This window comes from Coenobita brevimanus, chromosome 95 (genome assembly GCF_032717465.1).
Source record: "Coenobita brevimanus isolate Jiangsu-jjx chromosome 95, ASM3271746v2, whole genome shotgun sequence".
NCBI lineage: Eukaryota > Metazoa > Arthropoda > Malacostraca > Decapoda > Coenobitidae > Coenobita > Coenobita brevimanus.
Genome location: NC_137048.1, coordinates 27456086 through 27470906, shown reverse-complemented (window position 1 = coordinate 27470906; position 14821 = coordinate 27456086). Strand labels below are relative to the sequence as shown.

The window sequence follows — 14821 nt, the reverse complement described above, 5'->3', positions numbered from 1 at the left end:
ATTTCCTCATTGTGTCTCCCCTAAGGAAAATAAAATCGTGTGTTGATAGAGAGAGAGAGAGAGAGAGAGAGAGAGAGAGAGAGAGAGAGAGAGATACACGGGAATGGATGCGATATTCAGAGAAAGAAACACGGGGATGGATGCGATATTCGGTGAGAGAGAGAGAGAGAGAGAGAGAGACGCGCTCGGGGTGAAAGGGTTAAGTATAGAGGAAGAAGAGTAAGAGTTAGCGCCTCATAAAACCCCAGGAAGCAGCCCAGAGGGAGTATTACAAGGCGTCTTTATAGCTTCACGGGAATTTACCTTAGTTTGCCCTGGACACTGATGCTTGTTGACGTTTTCTATGTGTTTTTCAGTTTTATTCTCTCTCTCTCTCTCTCTCTCTCTCTCTCTCTCTCTCTCTCTCTCTCTCTCAACGATGATCTCGAAATAAATACCGTTTCCCAGGAGAAGTTTTTTTCCCATTGATGTTTAGGCATAGAGAGAGAGAGAGAGAGAGAGAGAGAGAGTGAAGCAGAGGGATGGAGAGGAGGGGTGAGGGGAAGAGAGGGATTTTCTTCATACATTCGCTTCACTTTTCGTGTTAGAGTCGCACCGTCTTCAACAAAAACACCCTGTATAGGACCCCACATCTAGCGCCCCAAACAGCACTTCCAACACAGAACCCCTATTATAGCATCCTAAATCTAGCACCCAGATACAGCACTTCCAACATAGCACCCCTTATCCCAAAGTTAGTATCCAGACATAGCACTTCCAACATAGTCTTCCTCTAACAAAGCACCCCAACATAACACTTCCAGCATAGCAAGCCTAATATAGCGTGTCAAATCTAGCGCCTCAAACACGGGACTTCCAACATAGCACCCTTCATATAGCATCCCAAATCCAGCACCTTAACACAGCACTTCCAATATAGCACCCCCAAAACAAAGCCCCCCCAACATTACCATCCCCAAAGCCAAGTCCCCCAACATAGCCCTCCCCCAAACAAAGCCCCCAACATAGCCCTCCCCAAACAAAATCCCCAACATAGCCCTCCCTCAGAGCCCCCAACATAGCCCCCCCCAAACAAAGCCCTCCAACATAGCCCTACCCCAAACAAAGCCCTCCAACATAGCCCTACCCCAAACAAAGCCCTCCAACATAGCTCTCCCCCAAACAAAACCCCCAACATAGCCCTCCCCCAAACAAAATCCCCAACATAGCCCTCCCCCAAACAAAGCCCCCAACATAGCCCTCCCCCAAACAAAGCCCCCAACATAGCCTTACCGAGAGTGGAATGTTGACGCAGCCCAAGAAATCGTCCTGTCCGCCCCCCGCCCTGGCCGACTGGGCGATTTGCTTGAAAAACCGTCCCAGCCCCTTCACCCCCTTCACCTCGTTCAGCTTGCTTACCACGTCAAACACACTTGATTCGTCGTCGTGATCCCTGTGTGGAGGGGGAGTGAGAAGGGGTGGGAAAGAGGGAGTGAGAGAGGGATGTGGTGAGTGGGGGTAAGGATGGGATGGGATAGGGTGGGAGTAATACAGAGATGGGATGAGAAAGGGTAGAAATAAGAGAGGGATGGGATGGGATAGCGAGTGAGGAATTTGGGGAAGGAATGAGGAAGGGAGGGTTATGGTGGGAACAGGAAAGGAAAGAAGGGAATGGGAAGGGATGGGATGTGATGGGATGGGAGGGAGAGGAATGTGGGGAAGAAATTGGGAATGGAAGGTGATGGTCGGAATAGGGAAGGAAAGAAGAGAATGAGGAAGGGATGGAATGTGATGGGATATGGGGAGAGAACAGTAGCAGGTTTTGGTGAGGTGTGGGTGTGAGGGATGGGATGGTATGGGGAAGGAATGGGTAGGAAAATAGGAAACAGAGTAGAGGGGATAGGGAGGAAGGGAGAGGGAAGGGAAGAGAATGGCATTAGTTTTTTATGGGGAAAATTTATGCATTCATTCTCTCTCTCTCTCTCTCTCTCTCTCTCTGTCTCTCTCTCTCTCTCTCTCTCTCAGTACTTACCATATATCGAGGTGAAGAATGTCGTAGTTAATGTCATCGATGTCTCTGTGGGGAGAAAGTGGAGGTGACTATATGATCGGGAGAGGAGAGGGAGAGAGAGGAAGAATAGGAGAGGGAGAGGAGGGAGGATAGGAAGAAGAGGGAGAGAGGGAGAGGAGAGAGGAAGAAGAAGAGGAGGAGAGGGGAATCAAAAGTGAAGCGAGAGAAAAGGAAGAGAGGGAATGGAGAGAGGAAGAAGAGGAGGAGAGGGAGATCACGTTGCAGAGGAAGGGAGGAGAGGGAGACAGGGAGATGAGGGAGGAAAAGAAGGAGAGGAGGAGAACTGGGAGAGGGGAGGAAAAGGAGAAACGAACTGAGAGGAGAGAGGGAGGAAATGTAGAGGTGGTGGGGAGAAAATGAAGAGAGGAAAAGTGACAGTTCTCATGGGCCGTCCAAAATCCATGGTAATACGAGCAATGGTTTATGAGGGATGGATAAAATAGGGGAGGTGAATGGAAGGTGTTTCTCTCTCTCTCTCTCTCTCTCTCTCTCTCTCTCTCTCTCTCTCCCCTAATGTATTCTGTAACACACTCTCACTTTTACGAGTCAGAATCTTTCTCTTGGGTTTTTGGAAAAGTAGGAGATCATTAGTTCCATCTCTCTCTCTCTCTCTCTCTCTCTCTCTCTCTCTCTCTCTCTCTCTCTCTCTCTCTCTCTCTCTCCTGTATATGTCTGTCTGTTTATATTTGTCTATCTGTGTGTTTGTCTGAGTGTGTGTATCCGTCAGTCTTTATATCTATCTATCTGTCTATCTGTCTATCTATTCATCCATCCATCACCCATTTTCTTCATGACCCATCCCATTTTCTACAAAGGGGTAACTTAAAATTTTTCCCAAGTTTGTGTTATGACCTCTCCCTCTCGATCTCCTTAAGCTCTCTTCCTTCCAAGAGTCGAGTTTTAGAGAGTATTAGAGAGTTTTAGAGAGTAAGAGGCTTATCTCAGGTCGTAGGTGGTGGAGAGTTTGAGAGGTGAAGTGGTAGTCTCAGTGGTGGTGGTGGCAATTTAGAGAGAGAGAGAGAGAGAGAGAGAGAGTGAGCGATGATGATGATAACAATTGTAACTATAATAATAATAATATTAATAATAATAATAATAATAATAATAATAATAATAGTAATAATAATAATAATAATAATAATAATAATAATAACAATAATAATAATAATAATAATAATAATAATAATAATAATGATAATATTATAATGATAATGATGATGGTAATAATAATAATAATAATAATAATAATAATAATAATAATAATAATAATAATAATGCAGTAGATGGGAAAAGAAGGAAAGCAAGAGAAGCAGCTGAAGTGTATGTGTGTGTGTGTGTGTGTGTGTGTGTGTGTGTGTGTGTGTGTGTGTGTGTGTGTGTGTATCCAGGGAAGGCGCGATTAAGTTGAATAGGAGTGAAAATGGCATCTGGAAATGAGTCTTAAGTGCCTCTGGAGAGATACAGCCAGGAGGAAGGGAGGGGAGGAGAGGAGAGGAGAAAAGAAGAGAGGAGAGGAGAGGAGGGGAAAGATAAGAGAAAAAAGAGGATAGGAGAAGAGAGGGAAGGATGGTAAAGAGAGGAGAGGTGAGGGGAGCGGGGAAAAAGAGGAGAGGAGAGGGGAGGGGGAAAAGAGGAGGGGAGGAGAGGAGAAATAAACGATTAAAACAATTGATGAGGTAAGGAGAGGAGAAGCGTGGAAAAAAGGAGAGGAATAAAGAGGTGTGGAAAAGAGATGTTAGTGGAAAAAAAGAGGAGATAGACAGTAGAGAAGTGAAGGGAAAGGATGAAAAGAGAGAGGAAGAGAGAAAACTGAATATGAAAAGACAGAGAATGAAGAAGACAGGAGAAGACTTTGAAAGGAGGAAAGAAGAGATGAGATGAGAGTGGGGGGGGAGGGTATGTGGAAGATTAGAGAGAATAAGAATAAGAATGTAGGCTAATGGAATGAGTGTAGAATCCTGGAAAAGAGGGGTTGGAAAAAGTATGAAGGGTTGAAGGAAGAGAGGAAGGAAAGAAGGAAAGCATTTATTTTCGAATAGTATACATTATTAGATATGATTATATGGATTAGGCGAACAAAGACAAACATACAGACTTACAGACAGGTAGATGGATAAAACAGGTAGGTAAATTGATAGATAGAGGGTCAGGTAGAAAGACAAGGTACTTAATATAAACAGAAACGCGAAAGATATTAGACAGAGTAATAGAGAGACAGGTAATTATACGGAGACATTTAACTAATACAGTATTTTTTTTTATATACTGACCTTAGCAGAGAAGACTTAAATAACATCAACACAAGTCCCTTAATGCCTAAAAAAGAAAAAAAAAAAGAAAAACAAAATGACAGCTAACCAAAGACTCTCCAGGTTTTATTTCACTTCTTTCCTCCAACCTCTCAGAATTTGGAACCTGAAACCTGAATCTGGAACTTGAAACCTGAACCCTAAGATTAAAGCCTGGAATCATGAACCCCCAAATCTGGAACCACGAAACCTAGAACACGAATCCTGAAACCCCCGGAGACTGAAACCTGGAAAATGAAAAACGAAACACTGAAACTTGGAAACATGAACCCAAAAACACGAAAGTTATATTATTTTAGTCCTGAATCTTAAACTCGTGATTTTGAACCTTGAATTCATAATTTTGACCTTGAACTCATAATTTTGAACCTTGAACTCATAATTTTGAACCTTGAACTCATAATTTTGAGCCTTGAACTCATAATTTTGAACCTTGAACTCGTAATTTTGAACCTTGAACTCGTAATTTTGAACTTGAACTCATAATTTTGAACATTGACCTCAATTTTGAACCTCGAACTCATAATTTTGAACCTTGAACTCACAATATTGAATCTTGAACATTGAACTCAAACTCTGAAACCTAGAAGCAAGGACTCCTAATTCTGAACCTCGAACGCATACTTTTGAACCTTGAACTCATATTTGTGAACCTTGAATTCATACTTCTGAACCTCGAACTCATATTTTTGAACCTCAAACTCATACTTTTGAACCTTGAACTCATATTTTTAAACTTTTAACTCATACTTTTGAACCCTGAACTCATATTTTTGAACTTTTAACTCATACTTTTAACCTCGTTCTCATACTTTTGAACCTGGAACTCATACTTTTGAACCTGGAACTCATACTTTTGAACCTCGAACTCATATTTTTGAACCTCGAACTCATATTTTTGAACCTTGAACTCATACCTTTGAACCTCGAACTCACACTTGAACCTCGAACTCACACTTTTGAACCTTGAACTCATACTTTTGAACCTTGAACTCACAGCCTAAACTTCTCGTTCCATCTGGGGTTGAGCGTATGTGGCTTGACCGATGTTGCCCGAATGATCTTGGCTGGGATGGCGTTGCTCAGGGAGTCTCGATGCTCCACTCTCTCCTTCTTGGGTTCCGTGGGTTTCCTTTTGAAGCTGAGGCGGAAACTGTGGGGGGTAAAGCGGGGGTTCAGTGGGGGGTTGAGCGAGAGAGAGAGAGATGAAGAAGAGGACTGGAACGGCAGAGATAGTGGCAATAAGGAAATGAACGTGTAAAGGAGAGAGAGAGAGAGAGAGAGAGAGAGAGAGAGGGAGAGAGAGATGAAGAAGAGGAACGGCTGAGATAGTGGCAATAAGGAAATGAACGTGTAAAGGAGAGGAGAGAGAGAGAGAGAGAGAGAGAGAGAGAGACAGACAGACAGACAGAGAGACAGAGTGGGTGAGAGAGAGAGGGTACGTGCCTGAGGGGAAAGGGACAGGAAAATGGAAGGCGAAGATTGGTTAGTACATAAAACTCGACACAGGATTATGGTAATGGTGTGAGAGGGGAGAGGTAAGTGTATGGAAGCACTGACTAATGGAAGGTTAATGGGTGAGGGTGAAGGGGAGAAAATACCAGCAGAGTACAGCTTCACCCTCTCCCTTGCTGATGTTATTCTCTTGCTCCATAAACTTCGTTCCTCTCTTCCATCTTACGCCAGAAATATTGCTCTTCTCTCCCACCTTACTCCAGAAATTGTGTTCCTCTCTTCTACTTCACGCCAGAAATTGTGTTCCTCTCTTCCACTTCACGCCAGAAATTGTGTTCCTCTCTTCCACTTCACGCCATAAATTGTATTCCTCTCTTCCACTTCAGGCCAGAAATTGTGTTCCCCTTCCACTTTACTCCAGATATTATGTTCATCTCTTCCACTTCACGCCAGAAATTGTGTTCCTCTCTTCCACTTCACACCAGAAATTATGTTCCTCTCTTCCACTTCACGCCAGAAATTGTGTTCCTCTCTTCCACTTCACGCCAGAAATTGTGTTCTTCTCTTCCACTCCACGCCAGAAATTGTGTTCCTCTCTTCCACTTCAGGCCAGAAATTGTGTTCCTCTCTTCCACTTCACGCCAGAAATTGTGTTCCTCTCTTCCACTTCACGCTAGAAGTTGTTCTCGTCTGGGAGCGGGTTATAGGAGCGTGAGGGTGTTAATACCGTCACCATCAACCCTCTCATGGTCAGGATAATTCTAGTACTCTATTCCAGTTAGAGAGGTAAATTAATCTCTCCACCACTTTCATTGCGGTGGGAGAAAAATTTGTGGCTAATCTATTTTCTGGACTTTATTCGGTAGGGAGAAATGCTAGGCAGTCAGAGGGTGAAGGCTGCTGGACAGGTATAGGGTAAGTAAAGGTAGAGAGAAGCTGAAAAATGTAAATAGAGAAGGGTGAAAATAGTCATGGAAAGAAATACGAAGAGGGAGAAGAGAATGTTGGAGTAAAATATAATGGAAAGGGAAGTTGATGGATGTGGGGAGTGGGGGTCTACAGTTAAGAAAGAAAGAAAAGAAACACCTCAGGAATATATAGGATGAGGAAAGGGTAGAGCAAAAGTCGGGAGGATGAAAATAAAAAATCTGTTATCGGTAGTGTCTGAATCTCGGAAAAAGCAGGAAAAAAGATCGTGAAAAAGGTCAGAGGCAAAAATAGCTCCAGTACTGTGTAGCCGTGGAAAGAAAGGGGAAAAAATAGACTTCAGGACTATAGCCGAGGAGAAGATAGATAGGTTAGTAAATTACGGTTCTGAAATTGGACGAGAATGTGATAAAAGAAAAAGGATAAATTGATATGTTATTTATTGTGTGTCAGCTGAAGGAACAGTCTGTGCTGTAGTCGTGCTGCAGTTAATATCACCAGGAGAGATAACTGATGAGCGATATTATCTGTAATTACAGTGATAATGAGTGAACAGATATATGGCATGATGCTGGAGTGGGAATTATGACCTAGTGCAATTATAATGATGACGAGCTAATGATACTACAAATAGAAAGCCGTATTAAACATGTTCATAATACATTTTTCAGGAAACTAGGCTATGTTTATGAAATTATTTTTCTGATGCACTCTGACCTACATAAAATCCTAATTATATTTGCATCGTAACTTCATGGCGTTAGTATGTTAAATATTTTGGTAAACTACTTCGTTTAATATTTTCTGCTGCACATTAAATATAAAAATAATGAAATATTTTATACTGAAGACTTCTATATAAAAGTAAAAATTTTTATACTACACATTTCACTAATATTATATACCTGCGTATGAAAATGTCTAATTAATCAAACTCATTTCTCAGCCACATAAAATTCTATACATTTTTCATTACTCAATTTTTACTTTTAAAAAATATCGTACAAAGAGCTACAGAAAGAATTAAGTAATCAAAAACTGCACACTTGTCTACATAAATTTCTAACTATTTAAATACTGCACACTTGTCTACTTAAATATCTAAATGTTTATATACTGCACATTGCCTACTTCGTCACCTCGTAAAGGCCCAACTCTAGAGCTATGAGGAGAAGCCGAGAGGGGAAGAGGGAGGTGAAGCTTGCCTCTACACTACAATATTCATATACAGGGGGAATTTTAAACGCCGCTGCTGGGTTGTTAGTCCTACGCCAGACGGCAGGGGAGAAGCGGGAGAGACTCCTTTAGAGCTACGGCAGAAGTGGGGCTTAGGAAGTTAGGGAGAAGGGGCTATGACGTATTTGGTATATCAATCTTCCTATTTCCAGACGATTTAGTTCATCTCAGGAAACCCCTTTTCAGGTTGGAGGGATTAATTTGAGCCTTGATTAACCCCGTCGCCAGAAGAGTTCCCCGTAGAGTGAATAAAAATTGTAAAAATCGTCTGGAGGTAGAATGTTTAAAACTAAGTCAGTGTGTTAAAAGTTAAGAAGTAAATGGATGGTACGTTTAGAGAGTAGTGTTGGGTTAAAGAAAATATGTTGTAAGTAGAGTTGGAAAGATGGCGGGAGGTCCATGTTTTTTTCCGTTTCGCTTTTTTCTCTCTTGTAGGGTAGACAGAACAAGGTTGCTGGTGTGAGGTTAAGGATTAGTGAAATACACAACTGCAGTAGAGGGTAAGTGTTGATAGGCAAGGATGTCGACGGTATTGGTACATGAAGCCCTTGGAACGGAAGTGAGGAACATGCCGGGTAGAAGATGGAAGTTTGAAGGGTTTATTTATCTGCTTCTTTTAGATATCAATGAAATATAATAAATAATAATAATAAATAAAACCGAGACTTAGCAATGATGGGAACAAACGACAAAAGTTAAAGTCCTGAGTTGGTATATTCGTCGCTTCCGTTCCAAGTGCCACATAAGCGTAACGTTTCTAGATACTTAGCTAGAACATGCATGGATACTTAATACTTAGCAGGTGAAGGGTGACGGTGGTGGTTGTACCCCTCGAAGCCGGGTGACGTACATTTCAGCTCATTCTCGATGCTGTCAGGCAATTTGATTCAACTTGGGAAAGACAGGAAAGACCTCTCGTATTTAAGGTGTTTATAAAGCTTGTATCTAACCCTTCTGGTTTAAAAAGCCTATCCTAAGCTGAATAAAATCGCCAAGAGAAAGCAAGCAGCACGAGCTGAATGGTTATATAATCAACTTTTGTGTACTTAGCTGGAACATGCAGGCTTACTGTACTTGATGCACCTACTGTTTTCTTTTCTTTTTTATAACTTTTTCGTTAGGATGATGTCTTTTAAATTCTCTGCCATCCTTAGGCGACTTATTTTGCAGGAGAGGAGAGACTTTTCATACACTAGAGGTTGGCTATACATCTTCAGCATGATAGGTCTCTCCTTGGTTGAATAAAATGGTCTGGAGGTAGCAAGAAAAGACATGAACGTGGTGGAGGATTTTAACATCTTCAATACAATGACTTTTTTTTTTAGAGAGAGAGAGAGAGAGAGACGATTTATTCACTCATGGAGGACTTCTCGTTGCCGAAGAAATTAATGGTTTTTTCTTCATGTATCTTCATTACTATATCTCTCTCTTGATCTGAATAAGTCGTCTGGTAGTGGCAAGAAAACACTTAAAAAGACGTCATCGAACTGAAGGCGTTTTTAGAAGCGTCTGGCAGCGTATTGGTCATGGACTGTGCTCTCAGGGTCAAAAATTCGCCTCCTGTTCCACTGCGTCTACTTCACACTTACATGTCCTTCACTTTCCTCCCTGACGCATCATATCCGAGAAAATCATGTATCGGTGGAGAAACATACTAAGTCTTTCTCAGAAAATCATCTATGGGCAGAGACACATAGCAAGTCTCTCACATCTTAGGAATATTAAGCTAGTAGAGGAAAGTGAGAACTAGAAGTGAAATTTTAGACAGAGAAACACGCCAAGCTTCTCTCATCTTAGGAATATTAAGCTAGTAGAGGAAAATGAGAAGCAGAAGTGAAATATTAGGCAGAGAAACACACCAATTTTCTCTCATCTTAGGAATATTAAGCTAGACGAGTGTGAGAAGCAGAAGTGAAATATTAGGCAGAGAAGCATACCAAGTGTTTCTCAGCTCAGCAGTAGTAGTCAGCAGAGGTAGAATGAGAAGCAGAAGAGAAATATTAGGCAGAGATGCATACCAGGTCTTTCTCAGCTCACCAGTATTAGTCAGTAGAGGTAAACTGAGAAGCAGAACAGGTGAAATATTAGGCGAAATTCCGTCCCCGAGTGTAGGCGAGCACAGAGAAGTATTAAGGGTGGGGTCTGAGGGTGTTATATCAGAGACTACAAGCGCTCACCACAACCCCTAATGGTCACGTATTTCTAGCTCACTTGAGGAATTTCGTCACGCCTCATCCTTAGCGATTTATTCTGTACTTTACACCTTTTTATTCTCATTTATGTTACTGAGGCAAACTATGTCGAGAGTAGTGATGCTGAGCAAAAATAACTACTAGAGAATACGAAGGTGTGAAATGCTTAATAAATCGTTGAGGAACGGGCACTGCGAAAATCCACAGCCATTTGGAATACGACACACACATACTCTACCCTCAGCACCTTCGCTCCAAACCCAACATGAATTATTAAAGGGAAATCCGCAGACTTGGCAGTTTATATTGTTAAGGGCGACTGGTTTTTGTCTCCTGATGTTCGAATAATTGTGTGTGTGTGTGTGTGTGTGTGTGTGTGTGTGTGTGTGTGTGTGTGTGTGTTTATCTTTCTTGGACCAATCTTACAGGATTCTAGGCTTAAGTTCTTTCTCATTTGCATTAAAAAAGACCGCTGGAGGAATGATAAGGAGATATTATGCTTGACGAATGGATATAGGCGTGTGAAGTCCTTTGAGTTAAATACGAGTACTATTGCGGCCTTGCGATAAATAGCAAGATAGTGAACGATGGCTTTTGAACCTTAGTGATGCTATTTTCGACACCCAACAGAGTTTTCAGAAGACGGTGTAAGAGCTTCGTAATTCTTCAGCCAAAAAGTGGAGCGATATTCCTCAGTGCATCTGTACATATGTTGTGATGGAGTGGCAGTATTTGTGGGTGAGGGATACTGTACGTTATTGAAGGAAATTGAAAGAGAAGGATGCCAGAGCTTGGTTCAGAGGAGTACTGTCACACACCCAACTGTTTGCACTTGCTGGGTTCAGTGGGTGTGGAGTGGTAGTAGTAGTAGTAATAATGATGATGATGGTGATGATGATGATGCTAATAGTAATAATTATAATAATAATAATAATAATAATAATTATAATAATAATAATAATAATGACGATGATGATGATGATCAATTAAAAACTTAAATAATAAAAAAAAATACAAAAAAATAGCATCATTTAAAAATAAGCTGTTTCCTTGCACCATTTTCCAGTTTGCCCGGAACTTCACGGTTGGGTGGACCTGCACTTACTTTCTTACGTAACGGTGCGTGTGTGTGTGTGTGTGTGTGTGTGTGTGTGTGTGTGTGTGTGTGTGTGTGTGTGTGTGTGTGTGTGTTACGTAAGGTTATGTGTGCTAAAAATGTGTGAAAATTTACAGCATTTACTTCTTACGTAACTGTGTGTGTGTGTGTGTGTGTGTGTGTGTGTGTGGCCACGTAAGGTTATCTGTGCCAAAAATGTGTGAAAATTTACAGTAGGAACATTGGCCTATGCGGGTGTTTGGCCATGTTGAGAGGATGGAGAGTGAGAGAATAACTAGGAGAGTGTATGTGAGTGACATGGAAGGGGGGAGAGGAAGAGGGGGAGATCGAGATGAAATGGAGGGATGAAGTAGAAAGGCATGCGAGAGAGAGGGGTGTAAGTCGGGGGGAGGGCAGCGAAATGGTAGGGGACAGGGCGACATGGAGGCAATTTGTTTGTGGCCCCCCCACACGGGATTAAGGCATCTGGCTACAAATAGATAGATAGAGTGTAAGAGCCTGTACGTCATAAATGCTACTGCTCTTGATGAACGTTATGCTTTTCATCACAGTTCACAATTACTGGGGACCACTTTAATTGTTGCGGCATTTAGCTATCCCAAGTAGTATTTCAGGAGGTAAATGCTAGGTTGTTGTTGAGCTATATTATATGAAGTGGTGTAATACCATTTAGAGAACTGTATCAAATGTAAGCTAATTTCGGCCACGACTTCTTTATGTAGGCTATTGCTGTTATTTTATTCGTATGTAATAAATAAAACATCGTGTACCTTTATTATGATATGATTTCCCATGTTTCAGGTAAGAGGTTGTGCAGTACCTGGTTGTCGTCATATGTAAGTACAAATTTTATGAACTTTATAGAATGTTGACCCATTCTAAGGTGGGTTGGCGATTTCGCTTTACTGGTCACGTCCCTCCTATTGTTTGGAATGATTAAGACAACTTACTTAACAATTTTCAGGTTTTCTTCCTTTGAATGTATGTATTAATGTCAGCCTAAATTTTCGTCTGATGTTAGTACGCATTTCGAAGCAAACGGGCTCCTCATATTTACCGGGATGTTTCAGTGTGTGTGTGTGTGTGTGTGTGTGTGTGTGTGTGTGTTCTGTATTGAACCATAAAGGAAATGAGTATGACTATAAATTCCCGGGCTGATTACCTATAGAGGCCCTGTCGCAGTGAATTATAGAGCTCGATAACGCTAGAGTGGCGGTGTTAAGGGGGGTGCATTACGGGCTACTAATTCCACTGATTGCTTCACTTATGTAATAGTCCGTTGTGCACTCAGGGGTACAAGTTGGCCTATTATTTCACTGCGTCTGCCTCACACTTAGGACATGTTCGTCACTTTCACCTCTGTCGCACACTATCCCACTTCGTCTATCGTCACCTTCCCCTCTATTGCCCCCTATTTCACTACGCTTACTTCACACTTCGGGCGTATCTATCACTTTTCTGCCTGTCACATACTATCCCACTGCGCCTGCTTCATACTTAGGGCATGTCCTTATCTTTCCTCATGTTGCATACCGGTACTACCGCACTGCGTCTGCTTCACACATATTGCATGTCCGTCACTCACCTCCCAGACACCTTATTTTATGCGTGCCACACATACAGTAGGCTACCAAGCCTCGTTGAGCTTAGGAATGTGAGACACAGAAGAGGTGATACCGGTATATTAGGCGAACTTTTGTCTTTCCTAAACTAAAAAAAATAGTAATGGTGATAATAATAATAATAATAATAATAATAATAATAATAATAATAATAATCTATCTATCTATTGCCAGACGCCATAATCCCGTAAGGGGAGGCCGTTAGTCTTTGAGTTAGTTGTTTTACGGGGAGGGGCACTAACCCTCTGCCAACCCACTTGCTGACACGTAGGGAACATGTATGGGTTGGTTGTATGGTTACCACCCAGCGTTGTAAATGATTTCCTGGCATACTGGAAACCATTAGACTTGTCACTCAATGTAAAGCCACCTGAAATGGAAAGAGGAGTAATAAAATGTGACAGGAATGATGGGAGAAATAGGAAGAGAAGAGGGCAGACACAGAAAAGGAATGATAATGGTGAAGACAGAAGTAAGCATCACAACATCAAGTGAGTGGATGATGGTGAGAAATAGGAAGAGAGGGGACAGACAAAAAAGAGTGATAAAGATGAAGGAAGAAGTAGGCAGCACTACATCTTGAGTGGATGATGGTCGCCACCACCTACCACCAAATAATAATAATAATAATAATAATAATAATAATTTGGTGGGAGACAAGAATTTTTTGAAAGAGACGCCATGTTGATGAATAGATTAATATTTGTTTTCCGTGTGTAATTTCTTAAAACCATAAACTGTTTGTATATATGTAACTCCCTTTGCCTTAAATTCTTGTTGGTTAACCCTTTTCCAGCGACGAGTTTTCTAGGATTAATTAAAATTGACTCAGGTCAGCCAGAGAAAAGTATAATCCCTTAATTAGACGCCTGAGGGATTAAATAAACAATCTTTTCCCCTTCTGGTTAGGCGGAGTTCCCTTGAGCTGAATGGAATCGCCTTAGGATATATTCTTAGATTATTCAGAGGAGGTATACACTGTGGTCTGTATATATTGTGTTCGTTTTGCTCCACCGGGGGATTTCTCGTGTGTTGGGAAGGGCTGAGTCAGTGTTATCTGTATCTATCCAGCATCGTTTATTTATTTCATTCTCCCACTACTATACCCAAGCCCACACTAGCTGACAGAGCCGTCTTCGCAACGCGTTAACTCGAGAGAGAGAGAGAGAGAGAGAGAGAGAGAGAGAGAGAGAGAGAGAGAGAGAGAGAGTACTGCACAAAGAGCAGTATGTAGTAAGGGTCATAAGTCAACGCGGGACACAGAAATCAATGCCATTATCCACGCCTCAACGCTTAAGTATCCCCAAACCCACGACATTGTACCAGAGGCCTCTGGATTTAAGTGGCGAAGTAGTAAAACGTGGTGGGCTTGCAGCGTAGAGTTTCCCAAGCGGTGACATTTTTAGTGTGAGGTAGAGTTTTCCCGTTTTCCTATTCGATATTTGTATCTGTACTAAGATATGAGTCTGAAGTATTGAAACCTGATTATATGGAGTTGAATGCAGTTACTTTGGGATGTAGGGAAGGGTATTGGGTGTTACAAAGAGCTACATTGAGTTACACAAAGGTGGTCAGGGCTATAATTCAGACTGTTACATAATAATCATTGCCATTATGTACTCTTTATCGCTTATTATGACCTCGTACCCAAACCATTTCACACAAGGCTTTGAAGTTTCTGGGCGAGGTAGTGAAACGTGATGGGACGTGACCGTAGAATTTTGGCGAGTTTTGGTCCTGAGTATTATTCTTTCTTTCATTTCCCTTTCTTTTTTTTTCTTTCTTTTTTTTTTTTTTACGCTGTCTTGTACAGTTAAGAGCACAGAATAGTTACAAATCTATATTAACTTTTCGTAGCTCCATCTAAGCTGACTGGACAGTTTTCTCCATTTTAGAAAGTTGTTATTTCTGGA

General features: G+C 41.5%; 1 protein-coding gene across 1 annotated transcript in view; it reads right to left on the bottom strand.

Moving 5' to 3' along the window:
- The window catches only part of LOC145413129 (BAI1-associated protein 3-like), a 332548-nt gene that overhangs the window by 49291 nt on the left and 268436 nt on the right, over positions 1 to 14821 (bottom strand). The window contains exons 8-10 of the mRNA XM_080282847.1: positions 5357 to 5512; positions 2012 to 2056; positions 1273 to 1432 (exon numbers count right to left, since the gene is read on the bottom strand). Coding sequence (XP_080138973.1) covers positions 1273 to 1432; positions 2012 to 2056; positions 5357 to 5512 — 361 coding nt within the window. The remainder of the gene's footprint in view (positions 1 to 1272; positions 1433 to 2011; positions 2057 to 5356; positions 5513 to 14821) is intronic.